This window comes from Cervus canadensis, chromosome 21 (assembly GCF_019320065.1).
Source record: "Cervus canadensis isolate Bull #8, Minnesota chromosome 21, ASM1932006v1, whole genome shotgun sequence".
Lineage (NCBI taxonomy): Eukaryota > Metazoa > Chordata > Mammalia > Artiodactyla > Cervidae > Cervus > Cervus canadensis.
In genome coordinates, this window is record NC_057406.1 from 6,931,490 (window position 1) to 6,954,506 (window position 23,017).

General features: G+C 57.2%; 1 protein-coding gene across 1 annotated transcript in view; it reads right to left on the reverse strand.

Moving 5' to 3' along the window:
* Window positions 1–3,758: 3,758 nt before the first annotated feature.
* The window catches only part of SREBF2 (sterol regulatory element binding transcription factor 2), a 54,658-nt gene continuing 35,399 nt past the window's right edge, over window positions 3,759–23,017 (reverse strand). The window contains exons 10-19 of the mRNA XM_043440083.1: window positions 22,558–22,834; window positions 19,675–19,844; window positions 14,449–14,617; window positions 12,873–12,990; window positions 11,922–12,031; window positions 10,681–10,813; window positions 7,975–8,143; window positions 5,967–6,152; window positions 4,472–4,583; window positions 3,759–4,105 (exon numbers count right to left, since the gene is read on the reverse strand). Of these exons, the coding sequence (XP_043296018.1) occupies window positions 3,885–4,105; window positions 4,472–4,583; window positions 5,967–6,152; window positions 7,975–8,143; window positions 10,681–10,813; window positions 11,922–12,031; window positions 12,873–12,990; window positions 14,449–14,617; window positions 19,675–19,844; window positions 22,558–22,834 (1,665 nt within the window). The 3' untranslated portion in view covers window positions 3,759–3,884. The remainder of the gene's footprint in view (window positions 4,106–4,471; window positions 4,584–5,966; window positions 6,153–7,974; window positions 8,144–10,680; window positions 10,814–11,921; window positions 12,032–12,872; window positions 12,991–14,448; window positions 14,618–19,674; window positions 19,845–22,557; window positions 22,835–23,017) is intronic.

The following is a 23,017-nucleotide window of genomic DNA, read 5'->3' on the forward strand; positions in this document are numbered from 1 at the left end:
CCCCGAGGGTCCATGCCCCTGAACGGAGGAGAGCCCCTCCAGCCAGTCACCTGCTTGACTTGGCTGAGCCTGGCTGATCCTCATTGACATTGTCTGGCCCTGGGCCGGCCCCTGGGTTGCAGGCCACTTGGCCAGCTTGGCCCGGGGCCACCCCCCTGATGGGCGTGGGCAGTGGGCCGGGAGACAGCTGGTACTCAGGATGGGGGAGCCTGCTCCCAGTGGCTGTTCTGGGGGAAACAGGGATAGGGCTGGTGGACCCAGAGCCTTGGCAGTGCCCCCACCAGGGTGCTTGCCCCCCCTCAGGCTTGGCGCTGCCAGCTCTCCCTTTTCCTGGCTGTGGCCCAGGGCACTGCCAACACCCTGCGTGCATTAAGTTCCTCTGTGCCAGGCACTGGTGGGAGGTTGAGGGCTGGGTTATGCCCCTCACTGGTTATCTTAGGCACAGTATATTGTCTTAATAACAATGGCTGCCATTTGCTATTTCTTCTATTTAATCCTCACGAAAGCCCCGTGAGCGTGTGGCTGGACAGATGAGGAAACTGAGGTCCTGAGACCTCAGTACCATGCCAAGGTCACCCAACTGACGGCAGTTTAGGACTCTTCCGTATTCTGCCGGCACTGTGGATCTGGTGGTGGAATGGCAGTGTGTGTTGGCAGAGGGGCCCCATGCTCCCAGCTAGTCTCTGGCCTTCCTCCTGCTGGCTGGGCTGCCCTGAGGCCCCCAAACCCTCCAGCTCTTCACCTGTAGGAGGGTCCACCTTGCCCTTTCTTACATTCTCTTGAGAAAACCAAAGCCCAGAAGCCCCAGGTCAGAACAGAGCCCAGGGTCCATGGTTATGCCTGCAGTGGGGACCCCCATGGCTCACAGGGAAGGTGGCTCTCACACCCTCAACCCAGGGTGTGTGGGGGGGTGCCCCCAAGAGGATCCTGCAGCTGTATGGAGCTGGGGGAGGGGGGTGGGTGCTGAGTCACGGATCCCGTAGAGACTCACAAAAGGATTGGGTTCCTGGGCACACATCAGCCACCCACAGCCACCCACCCTGGTGACACAGGCCCTGGAGACGCTAGGCTGGGAGGTGGGCGTGACCTCGTTGCTTATTCAGTCCCAAGGGGCCCTGGATCTCCATCTCAGGGGGCCAGGCCTCCACTGGAAATACTCTAGTGACTGTGGACAAGGACCAACTACAGCGGCCCCCCCCAACCCCCCACCCCCACAGGCTGTTCTGGCCCTTGGGACAGTGGCCTTCTGTATGTCCTTCAGAGAAGGGAGTGGCTTAGATGGCTCAAGGGTCCTGGCCCATTTCTCAGCCGGGGGCTGGGTTATGGACCACGCACTTCGGCCCCCAGACTCATCCCCACGGGCCTTGCTGACCCGCCTGCCCACACGGCCCCTGCACTCCTTGTGGCCTGGCCCCTCCCCAGCCTCACGGGCCCTCCCTACAAACTGGCACTTCACGTGCGCCGGGTGGTGCACACTGGCCAGCAGGCCATCACAGGCAGGGGCTGGCTGTCTCCACAGGCTTGTGGAGGCTGAAGGGACGCCCCCCCCACCCCTGCCACCCGCACTTCCAAGGGGACCTGGCTGGGAAGCACAGGAGCTGGACTCAGATGTGACCTGCAAGCCACATCTCAGAAGCTCTCTGCCTCCAAGGAGATGGGGAAACCCAACTGAGGAGAGGCTTCTCAGGGGTGAACCCAGGAGGGCTTAGCACCCCAAATCCCAAAGAACTGCTGCCGTCTGCTAAGCTACCAGAGCTGTGTCCTGCATACGGTGACCTCTGACCCCAGCACCACCACCACCAACACCCCTTTTCGCCCAGGTCTGTCCCAGCCCTGCAGTGTGAGCCAGACAGCTGGCGCTGGGAGGATGGGGCCAGGAGCATGGGCAGGCAAGGAAGGTCTGTCAGCCCAAAGCCCCTGGGACCTCTTGGCAAAGGGGGAGAGATGACCCCTGGTTCCAGACCCACTGGAGGCCAAGCCACGCAGCCGCCTGGCCGGTCACCCCAGCAGTCACACCACAGACCCCACACGCTTCACGCCAGGTGGTACCAATCTGTGTTTATTCAATAACCTACATCCAGGACACAGTGAATGATTCCATATCAAGGAAGCCACAGGCATTGCCCACGTTTCAGTGAAAAACCCACCCCCTCCCCCCCCGAAACCATCATGAGAAAAGGCACGGTATATACACATGACACAAAGGCTGGCTCACCCAGGGGGCAGGGGCCATAAATTAAGGTGGGGGCAGAAGAGAAAAAGTGGGTGAGGTCCAAGCTCGTGGGTGAAGCCTGCTCTCGGGGGGCCCTTGAGGGGAGCCCTTGCTGTTTGTACCCTCAGTCTGTGCTGGGGCCCCTGCCCACTTTCTGCCCCAACCAGCCCAAGGGGGTGAGAGGCACAGGGAGGGAGGAGGGCAGCCCCTCCTGGCCTCCCCGCAGGCCCCGGGTGCCAGGCAGCCCTCAGGCCCCAGGTAGATGCCAAGCCTGGGCATCCAGAAAAGTGGGGCCACTCTTCCTCACAGGACCCCCTCAAGGAAGGGGGCTTTGATCCTAGTACCCACCTCGGGCAACTCTGTGCCCACCTCAAAAAGGGGCTTGTCTGGGGACGGGTTGGGGTCTGGTCCCTGCCAGCCTGGCTTATGTTCAGGTCAAGAATTAGGGATAAAAATAGACCGTGGAGGTAGGAGTTGGGGTGGGAGGGAGCCCAAGAGAGCGGAGAACCCACACTGAAGGCCCCTGGTCCTCAGTCCTGGTGGGTGACTCTCTCTCCCAGCCCCCTGGGGGTGTACCCCGAGACTGGGCTGACATCCCAGGGGGCGGGGGAGTGGGAAGGAACAGGACAATTAAATAAGACCATTTATTTTTTAAAAAAATTAAAAAATAATGCCAACACAATTTCACCCATCCCCAAGCCTGCCCCCTGCCTCCCACCCACCTCCCCAGGGCTGGGCTCGCTCCTCCCCTGGCTGTCCTGTGTAATGAAGAGAAAACAATGAATTCACTTTGTTAGGTACAGGGGAGGGGACGTGGACCCGGGGAGAGAAATAAAGATGCCACAGCAACTCAGCCTTGCATCACGGCAACTCCAAGCACACAGATATAAAAACATTCATATAAAAGGGGGGTGTGCTGGGCACAGCGCCACGGGTGCAGCGCATGGTGCCCAGAGACCTATGTCCCGCAGAGGGAAAGCCTGATTAAAAAAAAAACAAGGAAGCAGGAAAAGGGAGTGGGGAGATTTTCAGAGGAAAAAAAGAGTCCTGGGAGGGCTGGAGGTGGGACTGGGCAGCCTGGGAGCTCCCCCTGCCACTTTCAAGTCAGGGAACCCCCATTTCCTGCCCGCCCTATCTTTCCCGCTCAGGCCCACTGGGGCCTCTCTCCGCAGCAGCTCCCAGGGGCCCACTAGCCAGAGGTGGTCCAGAAGCCTCGGCAGGTGACCGCTCCAAAGCCAAGGTTTGTCCCTCAGCTCCCACAGGGAAGAGGAGAGAGACACAAGAGACAGAGGAGGAGGCAGAGACTGAGAGACAAACAAAGAGGGAGAGACAGAGGAGGAGGGAGAGAGACGGAGGGAGGAGGGAGACAGAGGGAGGGGAAAGAGAGACAGAGGGAGGAGGGAGAGACAGAGGAGGGAGAGACTCAGAGGAGGAGGGAGAGAGACAGAGGGAGGAGGGAGAGAGACAGACGGAGGGGAGAGAGAGACAGAAGGAAGAGGGAGAGACAGAGGAGGGAGAGACTCAGAGACAGAGCAGGAGGGAGAGAGATAGATGGAGGAGGGAGAGAGACAGAGGGAGGAGGGAGAAACTCAGAGACAGAGGAGACTCAGAGACAGAGGGAACTGGAGAGTGACCAAGGGAGGCGGCGGCCGAGGTGGGCAGAGCCCCGTGGTCAGGAGGCGGCGATGGCGGTGCCGCCCCCCAGCTTGACAATCATCTGCTGGCAGTCGTTGCATGAGCGCCGGTCGCCCACCTTCTCCAGGGTGCGGGCAGCCTCAGCCAGCAGCACGGCCCGCTGGCCCGGGGAGGACAGGAAGGAGAGGGGGAGGTGGCGGCAGGCCAGGAGGATGGCAGTGGCCCGCTCTCGCTGTCCGGGCCAGGCGTCCGCCTCTCCTGTGGGAACCAGGAGACACACATACCCACTGAGAGCCCGCTACAACGCGGTGCTGTCCCCAGGGCTCGGTGAGAACTTGTGTATCTAAGTCCCCCGCCCCCAGGCAGGGGAGGTTCAGCTCAACAGACAGATGAGCTGACCCTGGCGGGTGCCACACACATTACTCTATCATTCTGTGATGGGGCTGAGATGGGGCCCAGCTCCCGCGCTGGGACAACACCCCCCACCATCCCCTTCTCACTCTGGAGAGGCTGGACCCACAACAACCTGACCGAGGCCCGTCCAGCCCCACAGCGCCTCTCGGACATGCCCTGGCTACCCGCCACATCAGGCTGCCCTCCCCGGCCCGACCCGAGCCGGCTCACCGTGCTTGGCGTTCTGAGCCGTGCGCCGGCGCAGGCTGTGCTCCAGCAGCTGGTGGGTGCGGGTGGGGCTGGCTCCCGCCATCAGGCGCACGGTGGCTTCATGCAGGAACACCTGGCGGGCCCAAGGACACAAGCCCAGCGTCCTCACCTGTCTGTGTCCCTGGGGGCATCCCTCCCTGCAGCATCGCATCTGCCCCCTGACCACACCCCTTCTCCTCTCGACACCCTGCCCTGCTCACCCTTTGAAAACAACCTCTCCCGTCCTCACTCTGACCCTGGACACACGCCTGGCAGGAAAGGGGAACAGCACAGGCCAGCTGGTGGGGCTGGAGTGAGAGAGCACACCGAGAGGCAGGCTAAGGGCCACCTCTGCGGACGGTGATGGAGAGCACCGATGTGCGCTCCGGGGTGTGAGGACAAATAGGCGGCGTGGACCCTCACGACGCTGGAGGCTGCCTCAGCTTGAAAACAGGACAGAGAGGCAGGGGGACAGCTCGAGGTGGCTTAGGGGCCTGTGTCCTTTGGTTTCTTCAGAAACGATCTGTTCTTCAGAGTTCAGAAGGTCTCCAGGAGGAAGACCTGTGGCTCTTCTGTCAACTGGAGTCACCGACGGGGGCGGGGAGGGCAGAAGGGGTCTCCCTAGGTCTCTAGTTCCTTTTACACCCCAACACCTCAGGGTGTGAGGAGGGTGGCGCTGCCCTGGAAGGCCAGGGTGAGGCGGGGAAGGGAGAGGCAGGTGGGGATGTTTTCTGAGGAGGCCTGTGAGGAGGCCACCGCCCCTGGGTGCACTTCCTCTTTCCTACCGTGAAGGGGGTGGTTCTCACATGACTATTTCATCTGCAGTGTCTGTCCTGGCTCCCTGCAACCCCATGAGGGTCCCAGAGCACTCGAGGGTGAGGGCAGCTGTACCCGAAACCCTTCTTTTTTGCACATTTCCAAATACAACCCTTCCCCGCCCCTAACACTGGCCTTCTCACTTGAATTTTTGGAAAACAATTCAGGGAAAATATGTTGAGTTGTATTACTCCTGATTAGCAATAAAGGTAAACACGGGAACAATTTGAATCCACTAAGTGGGTTATACAACTGCCCTCATTGCCAAGGGGATGTTACGTGGAGAGTTCTCAAGCACAGAACTAAAGCCCCAGTGGCCCAGAAAAAGTATTAAACACATTTCTAGGGGATCCTGACACCCACTATGAAAACCTAGCCGCGCTCCCTCGTGGCCGTCCCACCCCTCCTCGCACAGACTAGGGGCCCCTTCTCGTTCCCTTGTGTTAACTGGTAAGGCGAGCTCTCAGCTGGCCTGTCTGTGCCATGCGGACTGTTCACTGCCACGCGCCAGGGTTGGGCACACATAGCATGAGCCAAACAAAGGGATGAACGGCACCCAGCCCAGGACCTGACATGTCAGCCGACTCCATGACCCCACGCCAGAGTTGGGCTGGGTTCTGGCGCCTCGATCCACCCTCCCTGGCAGCAGGCTGGGCCTTACCTTGCGGTAGGCCGGGCGGAAGCTGTGTGCCAGCCTGCGCAGGCTGCCCAGATCCCGCTGGAAGCCAGCCAGCTCGGCGCCCGATGCGTGGTAGGTTTCCCCCAGGGCTTGGCTGGCTCCGGCCTGCTTCTGCCACAGCGCTGTCCGCAGCGACAGGAGCAGGTCACAGGTCAGCAGCTGGACCACCTGCGGGGTGGGCCATGAGGAAGGAGAAGGTGACTGGCTGGTTACCACGGCAAGGGTCCCTGCACCCACCAGGTCTTCCCCGACCAGACACCTGGCAGCTCTGGGATGAAAGGGGAGCCCCAGAAAATCAGGGAGCAAGAGAACCGCCAGGGAGTGAGCTTCAGTTCATGTCATCTAGTTCTTTCCACGGCCCCTGTAGGGAGATCTGCTCTTCCATCGAGCAGGTGAGGAAGCCAAGGCTCAGAAAGGGGCAGCGCCTCATGGAGGAGACAATGGGGAGAGCAGGAATAAAACCGGGGTGGTTCTGACAGGAAATCGCCGGCCCCTCCCACCTCTGGGAGCCCCTCCCACCTCCAGGAGCCCATGGGTGGCCTAGAGGCCCTGTCCTTGCAGGGCGATCAGAACCTGGAGATGGAGGAGCAGGGATCAGAGGCTCGCTTCCACGGATGGGGCCCAGGTCTGGCCCTAGTGGCCTCTGTGGTGGGCGGGGGAGACAGGAACCCAAGAAGGCAGACCTGCAGAGAGGCTCAATGCTGGGGTTTGGATCTACTGGTCTAGTCTTGCACGGATTCCTGTCCATAGCTATGTGGCCCTGACACATGACCTCACCTCTGAGCCTGTTTCCCCACCCACAAAACCGGCACCACACAGGGCTGCAGGGTCACAAAGGACAGTCACAAAGGAGCACTGGCCTCAGCCCAGGCTGGTGTGGCCTAGCTCACCCTCAGCGCCAGGGAAAGTGCTTCTCAAGGTGGCTCATGTGCTGCCCTCAGGCGCTGATGGATGCCTCCAGGCCGTTCCCATCTCATCCAGCCTGGCGTCCCCTTCTCCAGGGTGCTGCCCCACACCTCCCACCTGTATGTTGCCTGACCCTCAGCCACAGTGGTTTTTTGGTTGCTGACAGCACTGGTGGAGAACATGGATGAGACCCTTCTCCTCGACCAAAGGTAGCATTTCTGAGAGGTGAGGTAACAGCCTGGGGCTGAATTCTGCCTCTGACGGACGCTAGCCTCTGTGGGGGCCCCTTCTTCCAGGCGCACTTTCCCACACAGGTGCCTGCAGCCTCTCTCTCCTCCTCACACTCGTCTGCGGCTCCATGAAGACAAACACTACTGGGCCCAGCAGAGGAACCACCCAGAGCGAGCCTCGGGCCCTGCGGGTGCATCTGTCCTGCAGGGCTGGCATGTCATCTCGGGTTCACCGCAGGCTCCAGGTCCAGGGAGGACCTCAGCCAGAGGTGCCAGACCAACCCTAGTGAGGGCCTCGGAGTCCGACCCTCAGGACACACCTCCGGCCTCCCTTTCCGGAGTGAACCAGGCTCCTCCTGGTGAGCAAACGCCGCCTCCCCTCCCCTGCCCCGGACCCCGGACAGCCCTGCCTCGCGCCCCAGCAGTGACACAGTCCCTCTAGCAAGGCACGGGGGAGTCTCTCGAGGGCCGGGCAGGCCTCTGTGATGCACTGTGGAAACATTGCATGGGTACCGCCAGAACATGCAATGCAACTACAATGCACCACAGCCGCCCGCTCCAGGGTGTGCGCGCGAGGGGCGGGGGCCAGAGCAGATGTATGCCCTGGCCAGCTGAGGTCCACCTGGGGCTGACCGAGCCGAGGGCCCGCAGGACCCGGGACCCAGATGGCAACATGCTGGTCCCAAGTACTGAAAGGAAAACCCCCGGACCACCGGGCCAGGTTCTGGGGGAGGGGCTGCTACCTGGCCTGCCTTTCGCGCAGCCCCACAGGCCGGGTGGCTCACGGCAGGTCAGAGTGCTCTCTCCCAGCAGAGATGAGCACCACCCCCGGGGCCAGATACGCCCCCACTCACATGGTTGAGGTCAGGGTCATAGGTGGCCCCACTGACGTTGAGGCTGCTCCACAAGTGGCCACTGGCCCTCTCGCAGTGGCAGAAGGAACTCTGCTGCCCGTCTGCCTTCCCAGAGAGCGAGGCGTGCATGGCTCTGCAGGTGTGGAAGATGGCCTTCACCAGGGGGCTCCTGGGCGGTGACAGAGGCGAGAGGCAAGAGGTCAGCGCATATCACCTGGGTAGAATGAAGGTTGGGAGCCCAAGCCGGCCACTGCCATCCCCACATTGTTGTGACATGTGGGTCTGCTGGACCAAAGGCCACCATAATGGTTCTAGGTCCCAGCTCCAGACTGGAAATGCCAGCCCTGAGCGAGGGATGCTCCCTGGCCCTAAGCAGGGAGCATTTCTTCACTCCAGAAATGTGCACACTCCTAGTGAGGGAGTCGGATGATCAACACATTAGATGCTGACTGTGTAAAGCCAGGCGCTGCGAGGGCCATGAAGGAAAGTCACCCGGAGCCAGGGCATGGCATTTTATAAAGGATGACCAAGGACGTCCTCACAGAAAAGGTGACAATGGTGCAGAAGGAACCCGAGGGAAGCAGGCACATGGATTTCTAGGGAGGAGGGTTCTGGAAAGAGGCCATGGCAGGTGCAAAGGCCCTGAGTGTCTGACACATGTGAGAACATCCAGGTGGGAGCATGGCTGCAGGAGGAAGTGAGGGGAGTGGAGGAGAGCAGGCGCTGAACGAGGCTCTTCTCAGCCTCTGACCCAGCTCCAGGATCCAGGCAACCGGAGCTCATCTCTGCTCCCTTCCTCACTCCTCGCCTCTGCTGACGCGGCTGCCTTTGCCTGGAATACCCATTCCCCACTTATTCCCGAGACCTGTTTCACCTGCTGGCCCTCTGGTCCGCCTTCTCCTGCCCAGCCCCCTGCAAGCCTCCTCTTGCTGCCCCCCTGGCTCAGGCCCCCTGCTCCCCCGACACCGGCTGTAGGTTTGTGAGCTTCCTGCCCTCACCAGGCGCTGTGTGAACTCCTAAAGACTGACCTGCCTCTGGCCCAGAACGCCTTCCCATGATGTGCTGCCTGCTTCCTGGGAGCTGAGACTGGCCCCTGGCATAGGCCACGGCTCCCAGAGTGGAGAGCTGAGTGGGGCGGGCCACTATCTATTTGCTTATGGCCATAACTCACTGTCTCGTTCACTGTGGCCTCCCAGAACCTAGAACTCAGCTGACACCAAGTACGCCCTCAGCTAAGCACTCGTTGAGTGGATGATGGAATCATGGAGGGGTGCAGGAGACCCCCAAATGTGGCATGTGACCAAGGGGAAGGGATCAGAGACCCCGGCCCCACCACCAACAGTCACTCAAGATGGTCACTTAAACAATCTGTGCCTCAGGGGGAAGATGGTACATGTCTGTGTGTGGCTGAGTCCCTCTGCTGTTCACCTGAAACTATCATAACATTGTTAATCTGCTATACTCCAACATAAGATAAAAGGTTAAAAAAAAAAGTAGAAGAGCACAAAGTAAAAAAAAAAAAACCCGTGAGTCAGTTTACTCTTCTCTACAGAGCCACAGTACCACTCGCCGCGCCCTGTGGGGACATACGACATTGGCCCTGTTATCTGCACCCACTCGCTAAGGTACACAGGCCGGGTGCTCAACTCTGGAGAAACAGCCTCATTTCATGGAGCAGATCAGGGAGAGAGTGGGGAGGTTGGGGTGGGGGGGCGTCCCACAGCATCACCACAACCAAAGAGCAAAGGGGCCCCAGGGTGGCTGAATTTGGGGGGAGGGAATGCCTGGAGGGGTTTTAGCTGCACCCCAGGGCCTGTTCTTAGAAGTGAGATGACTTTAGACGGTTTACCTGCTGGGCCTCAGTCTGCTTGGGTGCGTCAGCTGGAAGACAACACACCCTGGGTGGGCGTTCACTGGTCAGAGTTTAAAAGGGGGTTACTTAAATGAAATTGGGAGTGGTGAAGCTGCCTAAACTTGCTTTTCTCGGCTCCCTCCTGCTCTCCCGGGTAAGTGCCCGCTTGGCGGGAAACACGACAGCCTTGGCTATAAGGGAAGCCCCAGTGAGGCCTTCCTGCCTTGGGGCATTTCACAATTTCTTCAAGTGGCAGAAGATGTCAGGGACACTCAGATCCAGTCAGAAGCAGCCAGGGTGTTGGCAGGCTGCCCGCCACTAAAGGCCAAATGCCCCCAAGAGGCAGGCATGAGTCCCCAAGAGGAATGTCAAAAGCTCTCTGGTGATGCCTTGTGCTAAAGGCCTTTTTAGTGATACGGCTGGTGGGGTGGAGGGTGGTCGAGAGGAAATGAGACTCAGCACCGGCACACGAGAGGATCCCTGGGCCTCAGAAGCCAGCACTGGCCTGCCGGGCTCCACCGGGACCTTCTGTAGTAGAAGGAGCCACCAGCTCTCCCTGCCCATCAGTCTGTGTGAGGAGCCCTGGGAGCATGAGGACAGAGAGACAGACACACACACACACCTCGCCCCCCCCCCCCACACACACACCTCGCCACGTCTGGAGTCTCCACGGTGCCCTTGCCCCCTCGCTTCATCTCTCCATCTGTTGTGCTGTCCCCAGGCTGCCTGACCCTTCACGCTGATGGCCACGCAGACCCACTCCCTGCCCCCACTAACACAGCGAGCCTGGCACCCGCTGGCACCAGGGGCTCCCCTGGAGAGAAGCGGGCAAGAGGTCAAGGAGGGCTACGCACTCTGTCACTTCCAGGGCCTGGGGGACTCGCTCCACTTCAGTGAAGTGAGTGCGCACAGCAGCGTCATCTCCCTGGAGCCAGCTGATGGCCATGGTGATGGCGGACGTCCACCACCGACAGACGACGTCTGGGCCTAGAGGCAAACAGAACCAAACGCTGCTCAAGCACTGTGGAAACTAGAGCCCCCCTGTTCCTATCGTCTCTCCCTCCAGACGACAAGCTGGGGCCTGTGGGCTGCCCTCTCACACCCACCAGCCCTATCTCAGAACACGTTTGGCAATTTGCCTTAACAGCCTTAAAAATGTTCACTCCTATTAACCTAGGAATCTCATTTTTGAAAATCCATCACAAAGAAATGAGCCTAAAGAGAGGAAAAAAAGACGTTCACTATGGTGTTATTTTTTAAGGAAGAAGCTGGAAACAACTCAAACTTCCAACGGTTGTGAAAAACAGTGTTTCCAGGATATGTATAGTAATGATGCGGGTAACATCTTTCTAGTGTTTTCCTCTCTCAGGCCTAGTTTCTCAGTGAACCTGCACATGAAATGCCTAAGAGCGCACTGTTTTCTCAACTAGGAAATGAGACACGCCATGAGGTCAGAGGTTGCGATGGGGAGGCTGCTTCCCTGCGATCCTGCCCTCCGTGGGGAGAGTCGTCAAAGGAAGCCCCACGCTCTCTCCTGCAGCCTCAGCCACGCAAGAGGCAGCAGCTCTCGTGTTGTCATCTGGAGGGCAGTTTAGAGACAGAAGCAAAGAATGTCCTGCTGCCAGTTCAGTCAGCAGTTGTGCGGCCACCCGAGGCAGTGGGTGCCGGAGCAGTACGGACACCGGATGAAAGGCCTCTCCAGCAGAGAGTGTCAGACCCAAGAGCAGCCCCAGGGACCACTGTGTACTGAAAGGTGAGTCTCCCCACCAGCTCCCGGGGCCTGGACCACTTGCTGCCCATTCTGAGCATCTGGGAGCATTCCTGACCTGTCCTGGCCAGCCAGGGCCTGGGCAGCATCACAGACTCACTCATCGTCCCACTTCTAGTAGCATCATGATTTCCTGACCCCAAAACACAGCCCAGCGAGGGGAACTATGGATGGGGGTGAGGTGGGGACTGCAGATACACACCTCAGAGCCAGAGAAGGTTCCTGAGTGGCAGACTCATAACTAACCCTGGACCCCCGAGACACAAGGGCTGTGAAGAACTGAGTCAAGCAACCTGAGGCCCGTGGAGCCGCCTGCAAGGTGCTTACCAAGGGCCGACTTGAGCACGGAGCTGCTAGAGAAGGGGGGGGTCACAATCCCCACGGAGTCCACAAAAGAGTTAAGTAATTTCAGGTATTCGAGAGCACTGGAGAATTCACTGCAAAGAAAAGAAAGGGTCCCACGCACATCAGAATGTATACAAGGACCTCACTCATGGCCTGGCTGGTCAGCCCCCAGCTCTGAGGCCCACAGGGCCAGGCACACCCCGAACACTGCCCCACCAACCACTCCGGCTCACCCCAGGCTGCCCTGACACTGTTTCTGACACTCTGCAGGAAGAGCAAGGTTTCTCTTTCATCCCTTGCCTTTCAAGACCCAATTCAACCGTGGTCTCTGCCCAGAAGTTTTCTGATCCCCCAGGCAGGAGATCCCCTCTCTGCCCAGGTGCACTCTCATCAGGACCTGGGCCTTGAATGAGAGCGATGCTGGCACCTGTCTGCCTCTCAGGTCTGACTCTGTGAAGGAAAGACTGTGCTCGGTGACTCCGTAAGAATAAGACACCACCTGACCTCTCAATACAAGTCTGGGTCCCCAAGATGTTTGGGCCAGAGGCGTCTGCCTTCTGCTGAGCTTCCCATGCTCCATTCCACAGGCCACCCTCCCCCTGCCAAAGGGCAAAGCAAAAAAAATCAAATCCACAACCTGCTCCAAGAACTGACTCCACTCAGTGAAGAGACAGGTAGAAAGGAGAAAAGGGGGAAGTGATATACTAGGTGGGTCAGCAAGAGGCAAAGAAGCCAGCTCTGAGCCCACAGAGGGCTCTCGTAGGGCTGCCAGGCTTGAGACATCAACATCAAAGAATCACTGGATTTCCCTGCAGTGGCCACACTGGGGCTCGTTTCCTTAAGGGAGGTGAATCTCAGAGCTCCATCTGTGCTACCCAGGGGGGTAGCCTGAGGCAGGGGCGGGGCGGGGGGAGGGCATATCCTAGGTCCTACCAGCTCTCCTCTTCCTGGTCTGCAGCTTTCTTCTTGGCCTGAGGTTTTACCAAGGACTCCACAGCTCGCTCCAGCAGGTTCTTACAGAAGGCCTGGTGCACCTGGGCAATGGGGTCGGCTAAGAGAAGAGGAAGCCAGGAGAGGGGTGAGTGGGGCTCACGTATGAGCTCAGTTTGTCCTACAGAGAAAACAAAGTGTGGGGGAGGGACCCACTGAATGGGGCCAAACCTCCCCAACCAAACCCCAGAACTGCTCGCTGAACAGTCAGAAGTGGGGGGTGGGCAGGGGGAGGGTGGTCAAGTCCAAGACTACACGAGTCCTGGACTGGCTCCAGTGGGGGGCATGAGGGGTGCTGTGTCTCCTGGCACAAGACTCAGTCCTTTCATTCAAGGCTGGGAGCAGTAAGGTGATGGCCACGACCCTTGTCAGCAAACAGAAACCAGGAAGATGGACAGCCACCCCAAGTCTCAGAGGCCACCCCTTCTCCCACGGCTCAGGAGGATGGCCACCGAGACCCCTACCTGACAGGCTGAGGAAGAGCCAGCTCCCGCTTACAGCCTTCACACAAGACTTGTGGCCAGAAGTTGTCTGGCCGAGCCGATTAAACAAGAAGCCTGGCAATGCTTGGCAATGACAGCTGCCTGTCACCAAGTCCCCCGACTGGCAGGCCCCAAACAGGGCGTCACCAGGCCCTTCCCCTCATTCACACGCCACAGACGTGTGGGTTTCAACTTGACAAGGACAGGGAGGCAGGATACTTGGGAATATATTCTGGGTGACAAGGCCTAGAACCAGAGCCACCAGAGGCGTGAGGGCCAGGGGCAGCCTCCACTGCGGACAGAGCAGCCTGGCCACGCATCCGAGACTGATGATGGCTTCTGCTTTTGCCCTTCCTCTCTGGGGTCGTGCGTCATTTTTACTTTGAACAACAGAATTACTGAGAAGAAACGACAATGGACCCTGCCATCCTCACAAAATGCTTGACACACACCCTTGAACCTGCCGACCACGTCTGACTCCCCACACTCCCAGTTCAGAGAGAGGAAAAGTGCAGACAGCACAAAGCCGCTGGCTGCTCAAGCCTGGGCCAACCTGACCGGCCTCTCCCGCCCGCTCCCAGGCCGGGCGAGTCGACTCTGATCACCGTCAGAAACCAAGGGCCAGCCAGCCAGCCTCTTCCCCCGACGCCCGGAGCCCTGTCTCTGCCACCACCCTGAGCACTTGACGACCGTCTGTCGCCTGTTGTTCCCTAACTGCTCCGTCTATGTCTGTCTGTTTTCCGGCAGGAGCGGGAGACCGGGGCCAGTGAGCAGCTCCTCCACACCTGCTGAGTCTCCACAGCGCCCAGCACAAGGGCAAGATTCCGGCTGGCACTCAGTCACCCTTGGAGATGTGTGGCGGGGTGACTGATGCCAGGATCAAGGGCTGAGTGGCCCAGTGGCGAGCTGCAAACCCAGCTTCGCTGGCGACCAGGCTCACAAGCTCCTGAGTGTAAGGAACTCACGGCCGAGGCACCCTGTGTCTCCATGTGTCTGGGGGCAGCACCGGGGGTCCCCAGGGGCCAAGGCATTCTCACCTGGGTTCCTCTGTGCACAGTACAGACTCTCCTTGGCAGCCGACTTCACCGACCAGCTCCGCTCCATGAAAAACTTCTGGCCCAGGGGATGGCAGAGCCAGCGCAGCGAGTCGGGGACGGCACTGCGCTCGGGGCCACACAGGCTCTGGGCGCGGCTGAGGAAGTAGCTCTGTGGAAGGACAAAGACCACTGTGACACCGGGCTGGTGGACACCAGCTGCGGCCAGCAGGAGGCCGTCAGAAAGTGGTGGAGGCAGGTTAGGGAAGGGTGGCCAGCAGGAGGGCTGGGACCCTCCACGCCAGCAAGTAGACACCCCCACGGAAACCAGGGCGATGGCTCCAGGGGAACCTACCAGGCTCAATGACAAACCCCAGAGGGAAGGGGTTGGGGGCTCAAGGCACCCTTGGGGACTCGGCTGCACCCTGTCCTGCTGGGTCTGCCCAACCCGACCTGAATCTTGTTCTTGGCCGTGCTGGCATCCAACCTGCTGAGCTGAACCAGGCTCTCCCAGGCCCCCCTGCCCCCCCACAGCATGCCCGCCCTCAACCTTGTCCAACCCTGCATTCCAGCCAGGCGGCCCCTTGGATCCTGAGACTTTTTCTTATCTACCATTTTAATTACATATCTTTCAGAGTATTTTTAGGTAAAACTGTGTTCTGCTTTGACTCATTTTCATCTCTTTCACCTCCGAGTGTGAAGAGTTTAGAACAGGCACCCGGCAAGTGGCCGGCAACTGTCATTTACAGTCACTATCAGTCTAGAAAGCGCCAGAGTGAGAGGGCCGCCATGAGGCTCGTCCAGGACGCAAGCAGGCCTGCGTGATCCCCCCCTTCAAGGCTGGCCTGGCAAGGGCTTTGTCCACCCTCCAGAGAACCCCCTAGGGTCCTCCCTGGTGGTCCAGTGGTTAAGAACCCGCCTTGCAGTGCAGGTGGACGCGGGTTCGATCCCTGTTTGAGGAACTAAGATCCCATATTCTGTGCAGCAACTGAGCTCATGTGCTGCCAACTACTGAGCCTGCACGCTGCAACTAGAGAGTCCACGTGCAGTGATGAAGATCCTGTGTGCCACAACTGAGACCCAACACAGCCAAGCACATAAATAAATGAATATTGAAAAAAAAAGAGAGAGAGAGACCACCCCCCCGCCCACTGCCAAACCTGGGTGAGCCCTTGATGAGAACATTGGTCTCATGAGGAAAAGACTCTGAAAGCCTCTTTACTAGAGAGCTCCTGCTTCCAAAGCCCCTCTTCTGCCCATAAGATAACATCACTCCAGGGCCCAGGGATAAGCCTGCAGGGACAATGATATCCATCCATGTTTTCAGAAATTGTGTCATTTTTTTGACTGCAAGGAGATCCAACCAGTCAATCCTAAAGGAAATCACCCCTAAATATTCACTGGAAGGACTGATGCTGAAGCTCCAATACTTTGGCCACCTGTTGTGAAGAGCTGACTCACTGGAAAAGACCTTGATGCTGGGAAAGGCTGAGGGCAAAAGGAGAAGGGGGACAGCAGAAGATGACATAGTTAGCATTGCTGATTCAATGGACATGAATTTGAGCAAATCCCGGTAGACAGTGGAGGACAGAGGAGCCTGGCATGCTACAGTCCACGGGGTCGCAAAAAGTTGGATACAACATAGTGACTGAACAACAACAAATCTTTATTCTAAAACCCACTAAAACCACTTGATACAGTACAATCTGAATGAGAAACTCAGCAGAGAAGGATGGAGGGGAGAGAGAAGAGCGCAGTGCAGGGAGCCTGGAGGAGGAGCGGCTGCTGGGCTGGGCCTCACCCGTCACACGGCAGCCTTGCCTTCACAACCCAGGAGGTTGCTTCCTCTGCTGGTTCAGCCTGACGGTTCTGACCTTTACTAGGCTCTGAGCACCATCAGCTAATGTGACGGTCTCAGAAGATTTGAATGCCAGGGTCAGAAATAGCCCTGCCAAAGTGCCACTCAAAGGACATGGACCAAGGAGGCTGGCTCTCTCAGGGGAACCTGGAGATGGTTGCCTGAATCCAAAAGAAAATGATGCGTGGCACAGTCCAGAAGAAAAGAGAAAAACAAAAACAGAAGATCCCACATGCTGTGCTGTGTGGCAAAAAAAAACAAAACAACAGCGGTAACAAAAAACTGCTCACTGCTTGTTAGGCACATTCAATGTTTTCGGGGAGGTGGGGCACTCACTGGGGGACCATCTCCCCCATCCTCAGCTGCTACACACATGCATTCCTCAAACGGACGAGTCCCTCTCACAGAGCAGCTGCATCTTAGCAACAAGGACAGTCAAAACCCCGCTGGGATTTCCGGGCTGATGGAAATGATCCTAAAATGTATACAGGAAGGTAAACAGCATACACTAGTCACTAGAGCCAGAGGACCGACACTTCCAGACATATTAGATATATGATCTTGTGATATTGGTGGTGCACAACAGAACTGACCGGAGGGTCCAGAAGCAGAGTCCTCACACGCGGACATTTAATTTATGCAAAAGGGGCCACTGAGTGCAGTGGCGAGCAGTCAGTCATTTTAACAACAGATTCTGAGACAGGGAGACAGACGTGAAAAAGAAAGTAGATCTGGCATCTCTGCCTCCAACTCATAAAAAAACCAGTTCCAGGTGGACCTACGTACGACATTTAAAAATAACGGGTCTATCAGACACCCAGTAGAGTGTTTTCATGACACTGAGGTAGGATAAAGGAATATTAAACAGGACATGATATATCTGTTAAGGAAAAGAACAGACTAGATTTCACGAACATTAAGAACTTGTGCTTACAACCAACACCACTGAGAGAGAACAAGCAAGCTACAGAGTGGGAGGAGACACACGCAAAGCACACCTCCAACAGAGGATCCGGGCAGAGAACTTCTTGAACCAAAAGAAAGACAGATATCACAAATGAAAAAGGTAGAAGACTTAACAGGGTGTTCACAAAGGAGACCATCCAGATGGCCCATGAAAAGGGGCTCACATCGTTAACCACCTGGGAACTGCGAATGAAAACTATGAGATACCACCAGAAGGACTAAAAACACAGAACTATCCTGTCTGCTCAGGGTACAGAACTGAAACTCTCTACACTGCTGGTGAAGTGAAAACTGGTTCATCCATTTTGGAAAACCGCCAGGCTGTGGATACTGAAGCTGAGCATATGAAAACCTCTGAGCTAGCAGTGCCAGACCAGAGATGCAGGCACACGCCCACTGAGAGGAACAGGAATGGTCACAGCAGCACTATTCACAGTACCCAAAACAGGAGACAGCCCCCAAGTCCACTGGAAGTGTTCGGTCATACAGTGGACTCCCATGCAGTGGCGAGAACAGGCAATCTGTAACCACACAACATAAATGAACCTCACACATGGCACTGAGCGGAAGAGGGCAGACAGCTACAGGACACAGGTGTGGCTCTCCTCATATGAAGTTGATAGACGCAAAACATCTGAGGTCATTGAGATGGCGGTTACCTGGCTGGGGGGCTTGGGGTGGGGAGTGGCAGTTTGCTGATGGCAAGGGCCCCAAGAAAGTCTTCCGGGGTCTGGGTCATGTTCTGTTTCCGGATCTGTCTGTTGGTTATAAGGGTGTGTTCATTTTATGAAGTCACTGATCTGTGTATTTATAATTTGCATCCTTTTCTACAGGCATATTGTACTTTAATAAAAAGCTTCCAGGAACAACAAACAGCAGGGAGGTTAAACTACAGTGAGGGAATTCAGAACGACAGTCACCTCTGGGGCAGGCAGCATGGGTGAAGGCCTCTGGGGGTGACAGGAACACACAACTTCTTGATTTGGGTGGCTGTTAAGTGGGTAAATTCACTGTGTGAAAATGTATCACACAGTGATCAAGTTGCTAAGTTAAAATGGACACATTTTTCTGTGTGTATGTTATACTTTGATTATGCCTTCAAAACTTCTTGGGGGGCAGAGAAGTGACAAATGTGCTGACGCTGGTCCAGGGCACTAGGACTGCTCCCAGCCCAGACAGGCCACCTTGACTTCCTCTAAGACAGGGTCAGGAGCTCAGCATGCTCTCCAGGCAGCCATCCAGACCCCACCTTATCCTGCTGCCCCGAAGACCTGGGCCTGATCTGGGTTCCTGTCCAACTGTGAGCACCCCTGGCAGGGCGAAAGTCCTGCTTGCCACTGCACGTCCTCCCCGGGGAGTGCCTGGCCTCAGTAACCTCTGCTGAGTGAACGGGTCTTGGAAACACGGTCTTCCTCTCCCGTGTCCTCTGTCACCCAGATTATGGTGACACACTTCAAGCACATCAGTGTCAGCACTGGGCACATTCCTGCTCATTCTCAGCACATCAGTGCTATTAAAAGATACGGACGGATGGGGGGATAAGATCATTCTATGCTGAACACAGCTGATGTGCTGGGTAGCCAACCCAAAGCCGACACTGAATAAGACATGCTTGTGTCTGCTAGAGGAAGAGAAAGCCTGAGGTCAGCAGAGGCTGTGAACGAGTTGGCAACACAGTCTGTGAATTATCCAGTTGAGAGTTCCCGAGGCTGGCCCTGTGCCAGGCACACTGGAGGAAACCATGGTCTCCACCCGGAGTCTGACGCGAGCCCCTCACAAGACATACAGTGTTTTCCACTTCTAGACCCACAGAGCTGTGATCAACACAAGGTACCAAACAGAATGCCTCTCAGTTAATAACAGAACCAGGAGACACGACCAGCAGATTCTAAGCAGAAGAGTCATATATTAGCCTCTTGAATACAAGGTCACTCTTATCACTGAAGCAACACCTCAGGGCACTAGAATGCCTCGTTCCGCTTAAAATGGCTTGGGGGGAGGAATTCCTGTCTATTTCATTTACTGCCAAGTATCTGTGGAATGACCCACTGAGTGTACATCCACCCCTCAAGGTGGTCAGCAACTGAGGGAGGGCCCACACCAAGTTTTACATCTTGGTTCCTGGCTGGGAATGGCTTTCCTGGTGGCTCAGACAGTAAAGAATCCGCCTGCGATGCAGGAGATGCAGGACCAGTCCCTGGGTCAGGAAGATCCCCTGAAGAAGAGAATGGCAACCCACTCTAGATGTCTTGCCTGAAGAATTCCAGGGACAGAGGAGCCTGGAGGGTTACTGTCCATGGGGTCACAAAGAATTGGACACGACTGAGCAACTTTCACTCACTCACTCACTCGGCTGGGAAGGGCGCTCTGAGAAGGTCCAAGGGACGGAAGTGAAGGACACTCACCGCCAGGAAGCCCAGCTTGCCTCCACACCTGGTCTTGAGCCCCATGGCAGCAGTCAGGTGGATCTCCACCAGCGTGCTCGGTGGGATCTTCTCCTCGGCACATTCAGCCAGGTTCACCGCACACAAGGCCATGTGTACGTCAGAACAGGCAGATCCCACGGGAAGCTTGCCTGTAGCGGCAGAAATGGGATGATGAATGTTGACAGAGGCCCTCAACCCATGCTTTCTCCTGCCTCCTCCAGCACCATCAGAACAAGGACAGAACCATGGCAAGGAAGCTGGTGGACTCTGTGATCAGACAGCCCTGGATGGGGTGCCAGCCCTGCGACCCAGTAGCTCTGTGCTCCCTTCTACCTCACAGGTGGTTGAGGACAAGAGGAAGCACAGGTCAAACGCCTGGCCCACGGCCCCAGCCCTGGGTAACAGAAGTGGTCAGGACTGCGGGTGAGTGGACAGGATTCTGGGGGGCTAGATGCAGCATTTTCCCAAACAGTGTCAACAGCATGGCCGTGTTCTGCTAATACAGTCCCATGTTTCCAAATGGTGCAAGTAAGGCTAAAAAAATAAAAGCTGATCTGAATTTATCTTGCTTCAACAAGATCCCACAGTCTATAAACACACACCCTTTTGAGGGAAGGAAGTTACACAAAACTGAGCCGTGACGGCCGGACACATCTTGGCAGGGAGGTGGACAGCCAGGAGATGCTTACTGCACTCTCCCGTGAGAGCCACACGGCTCACCTGCAGTGACCCCGAGGTTGGGACCAGACCCCAGGGCATTGTCGAGGCTCTGAGGCTCTCACACTGACACCTGCCTTGGTCCTCACTACAGCAAGGGAAGGTGGCCAGCACAAGCAGTTGCCTTTTTTTTTTTGCGGGGAGGGGAGCAGGTTGACCCTTGTGGGGGTGGCCAGCCAGGCCTCCCGACCCCACCCAGTCTCTCTGGTCTCATATCAGGCCCCAGACTTCATTTGGCACAGACATTTAGGTATTGGTCTTCCCAGGAGGCACCACCAACTGGGCTTTCTCCTTTGCAGGGAAGGCAGTGTGGGGACCATGTCGTCTCTCAGTCACTCTGTCCTCTTGGGGTCCTGCTCAGGGCCAGGCCCGTTGAGTGCTGGGTTGAGTGTGGGGGATGAGCAGTGTGAAACATCCCAGCTGGAATTCTCCTCAACAGATGCAGCTTCTGGATCAGAGACCTGGATGGAGCCTGTTCCATCCCCAGGGGCTCAGGATGGATGGGGAAGCAGGGAGGGTCTGCACATGGGGCCCCGCTGCGAGAGCTCTACAAGGCCGCAGGTGTTCCAGCCCCACGGCTGCCCCAGTGTCTCATCTCTATCCCCCTGGGGCCTGGGAGCGCCCCACCCCCGGGCGAAGCTCCCCCAGCCACCAGGCTGCCTATGGCCTTCCTGTCACTGCACCCACGGCTGCTCTCTGCCCTCGTCTTACCCACATCCCAGCAGCAACCTCTCTTCTTGAACCCTTTCCTCCCCCCACACCAAGCCTCTCGGCCTCTCCTGCCTGATCACCTCTTAGGTCAGCCTCTGCCCCACTCCCTGTCCTTTCTGTGTGGGTCTCCTCCCACATGCCCTAGAGGGGCCCTTTCATCACAAGCCCTCTCATCAGCGCCCATGGCTTTCATCCTCACCCGAAGACCAGAGACCCAGCTCCCTTCCATGGATGGCAGATCCAGTACAGCCCCCATCACTGAATAGCCCTCCTCAGTGTCTCGTGGGCAAGGGTCCCGAGCTGGATGTCTCACGTCCTCCCTAGAAAGCTGTGCGCCTCCTGTTCTCCCCACCTTTATTGGTGGCAACATGATTCACCCCAACTCTCAAGCAAGAAACCAGGGAAGCCCCTTACCCTTCCCAGGCAATGAGTCCCCAAGGCCTGTCAACCCCACCTGCTCCTTCCTCTCTGTCTGTCCTCTCAGCACCTGCACCGGCTCCCACAAGGCCTCCCAAAGGCAGCCTCTTCATTGGAGCGAATCTTCTCGGCTTCAGAGCACAGGCCTGACGATGCCGTCGCCCCCACTGCGCTGGCTCCCATCACCCTCCCCTCACACAGAGGAGCCTCTTCCTTAGGAACACATCCCCCGGCCCGGAAGGCACATCCCCTAGGCAGAGCTGGTGAGCTCCAATGCCTCCTTCCATGCAAAGCCAGGATTTGACATGAAGCCTCCCAGGGCCCTACCCAACAGGGACCCCTCCCCTCCCAGCTGAAACCCAACTCTCCTGTGACCCCTAAACCACACTGAACTGTAATTCACCTGCTGACCAATCTGCTTCTCTATTACAGCAGGACTTCATGGAATGAAATAAAGGATCATGTTTCTCTGATTCTAAGACGCCATCAATTTTTAAGTTTCTCCATTAACTTAAGCACCACCAAGGAGAAAGCACTGCCAACTCAACCATGACACTCAATGTGTAGAGGATACAGCCTGGTGCAGAGATGTTAAAGTGAAAAAAACACGTGTCTTATAATGATGAAAGACTTCCCTGGTGGCTCGGATGGTAAAAAATCTGCCTGCAATGTGGGAGATCAGGGTTCAATCCCACGGTTAGGAAGATCCCCTGGAGGAGGGTATGGCAACTCACTCCAGTATTCTTGCCTGGAGAATCTCATGGACAGAGGAGCCTGGTGGGCTACAGTCCATGGGGTCGCTAAGAGTCAGACACGACTGAGTGACTAAGCACACACAATGATGAACTGCAATCTTCACAGCCGTGGCCGTGGGTGGACGGTTGGTCTAACCATCCTCAACAAGCGTTGTAAAGGGGACTTTGTTCATCTGGGGCAAAAAACTGCCAAACTGAGCCCGGGTGGGGCGATGGCGCAGGGCACTGGGAGGCAGGCCAGGCCGCGGCCGCCAGCCCTCACCTGTGATGTGCAGCTGGTGCAGCCTGTGGTAGGCCAGGGCTGCGTCCCGGGCGCTGGTCTTCGCTTCCTCCTCAAAGCCCGCAGCAGTGGCTGGGGCGGCCCGCCGGTGCTGGAAGACCTTCTTGAGCAGCCAGCGCACCAGGCGCAGCTTCTGCAGGCTGTAGCGGATCACGTTCCAGGAGAGGCTACAGGCCAGGTCCAGGTGGGAGGTGGGCAGGGCCCGGCCCAGCACCGACAGGCAGGTCTGCAGATTGGCCGCAGCCGCGGCAAAGTCCCCCTGGCAGGAAGCGAGAAGGTGTAATGTTCGCCGGCCTTGGGGCAGCCGTTTAGTTTCGCTTTAGTGAAAACTCTTACTTTCTCTTCAGACCCCCAGGTTATCAGAGTAATGCATGCTTAGTGAAGAAAAATCTGGGAAAACTCAGAAAGCTACAGAAAAGAACAAAGAAATCACCTGGAATCT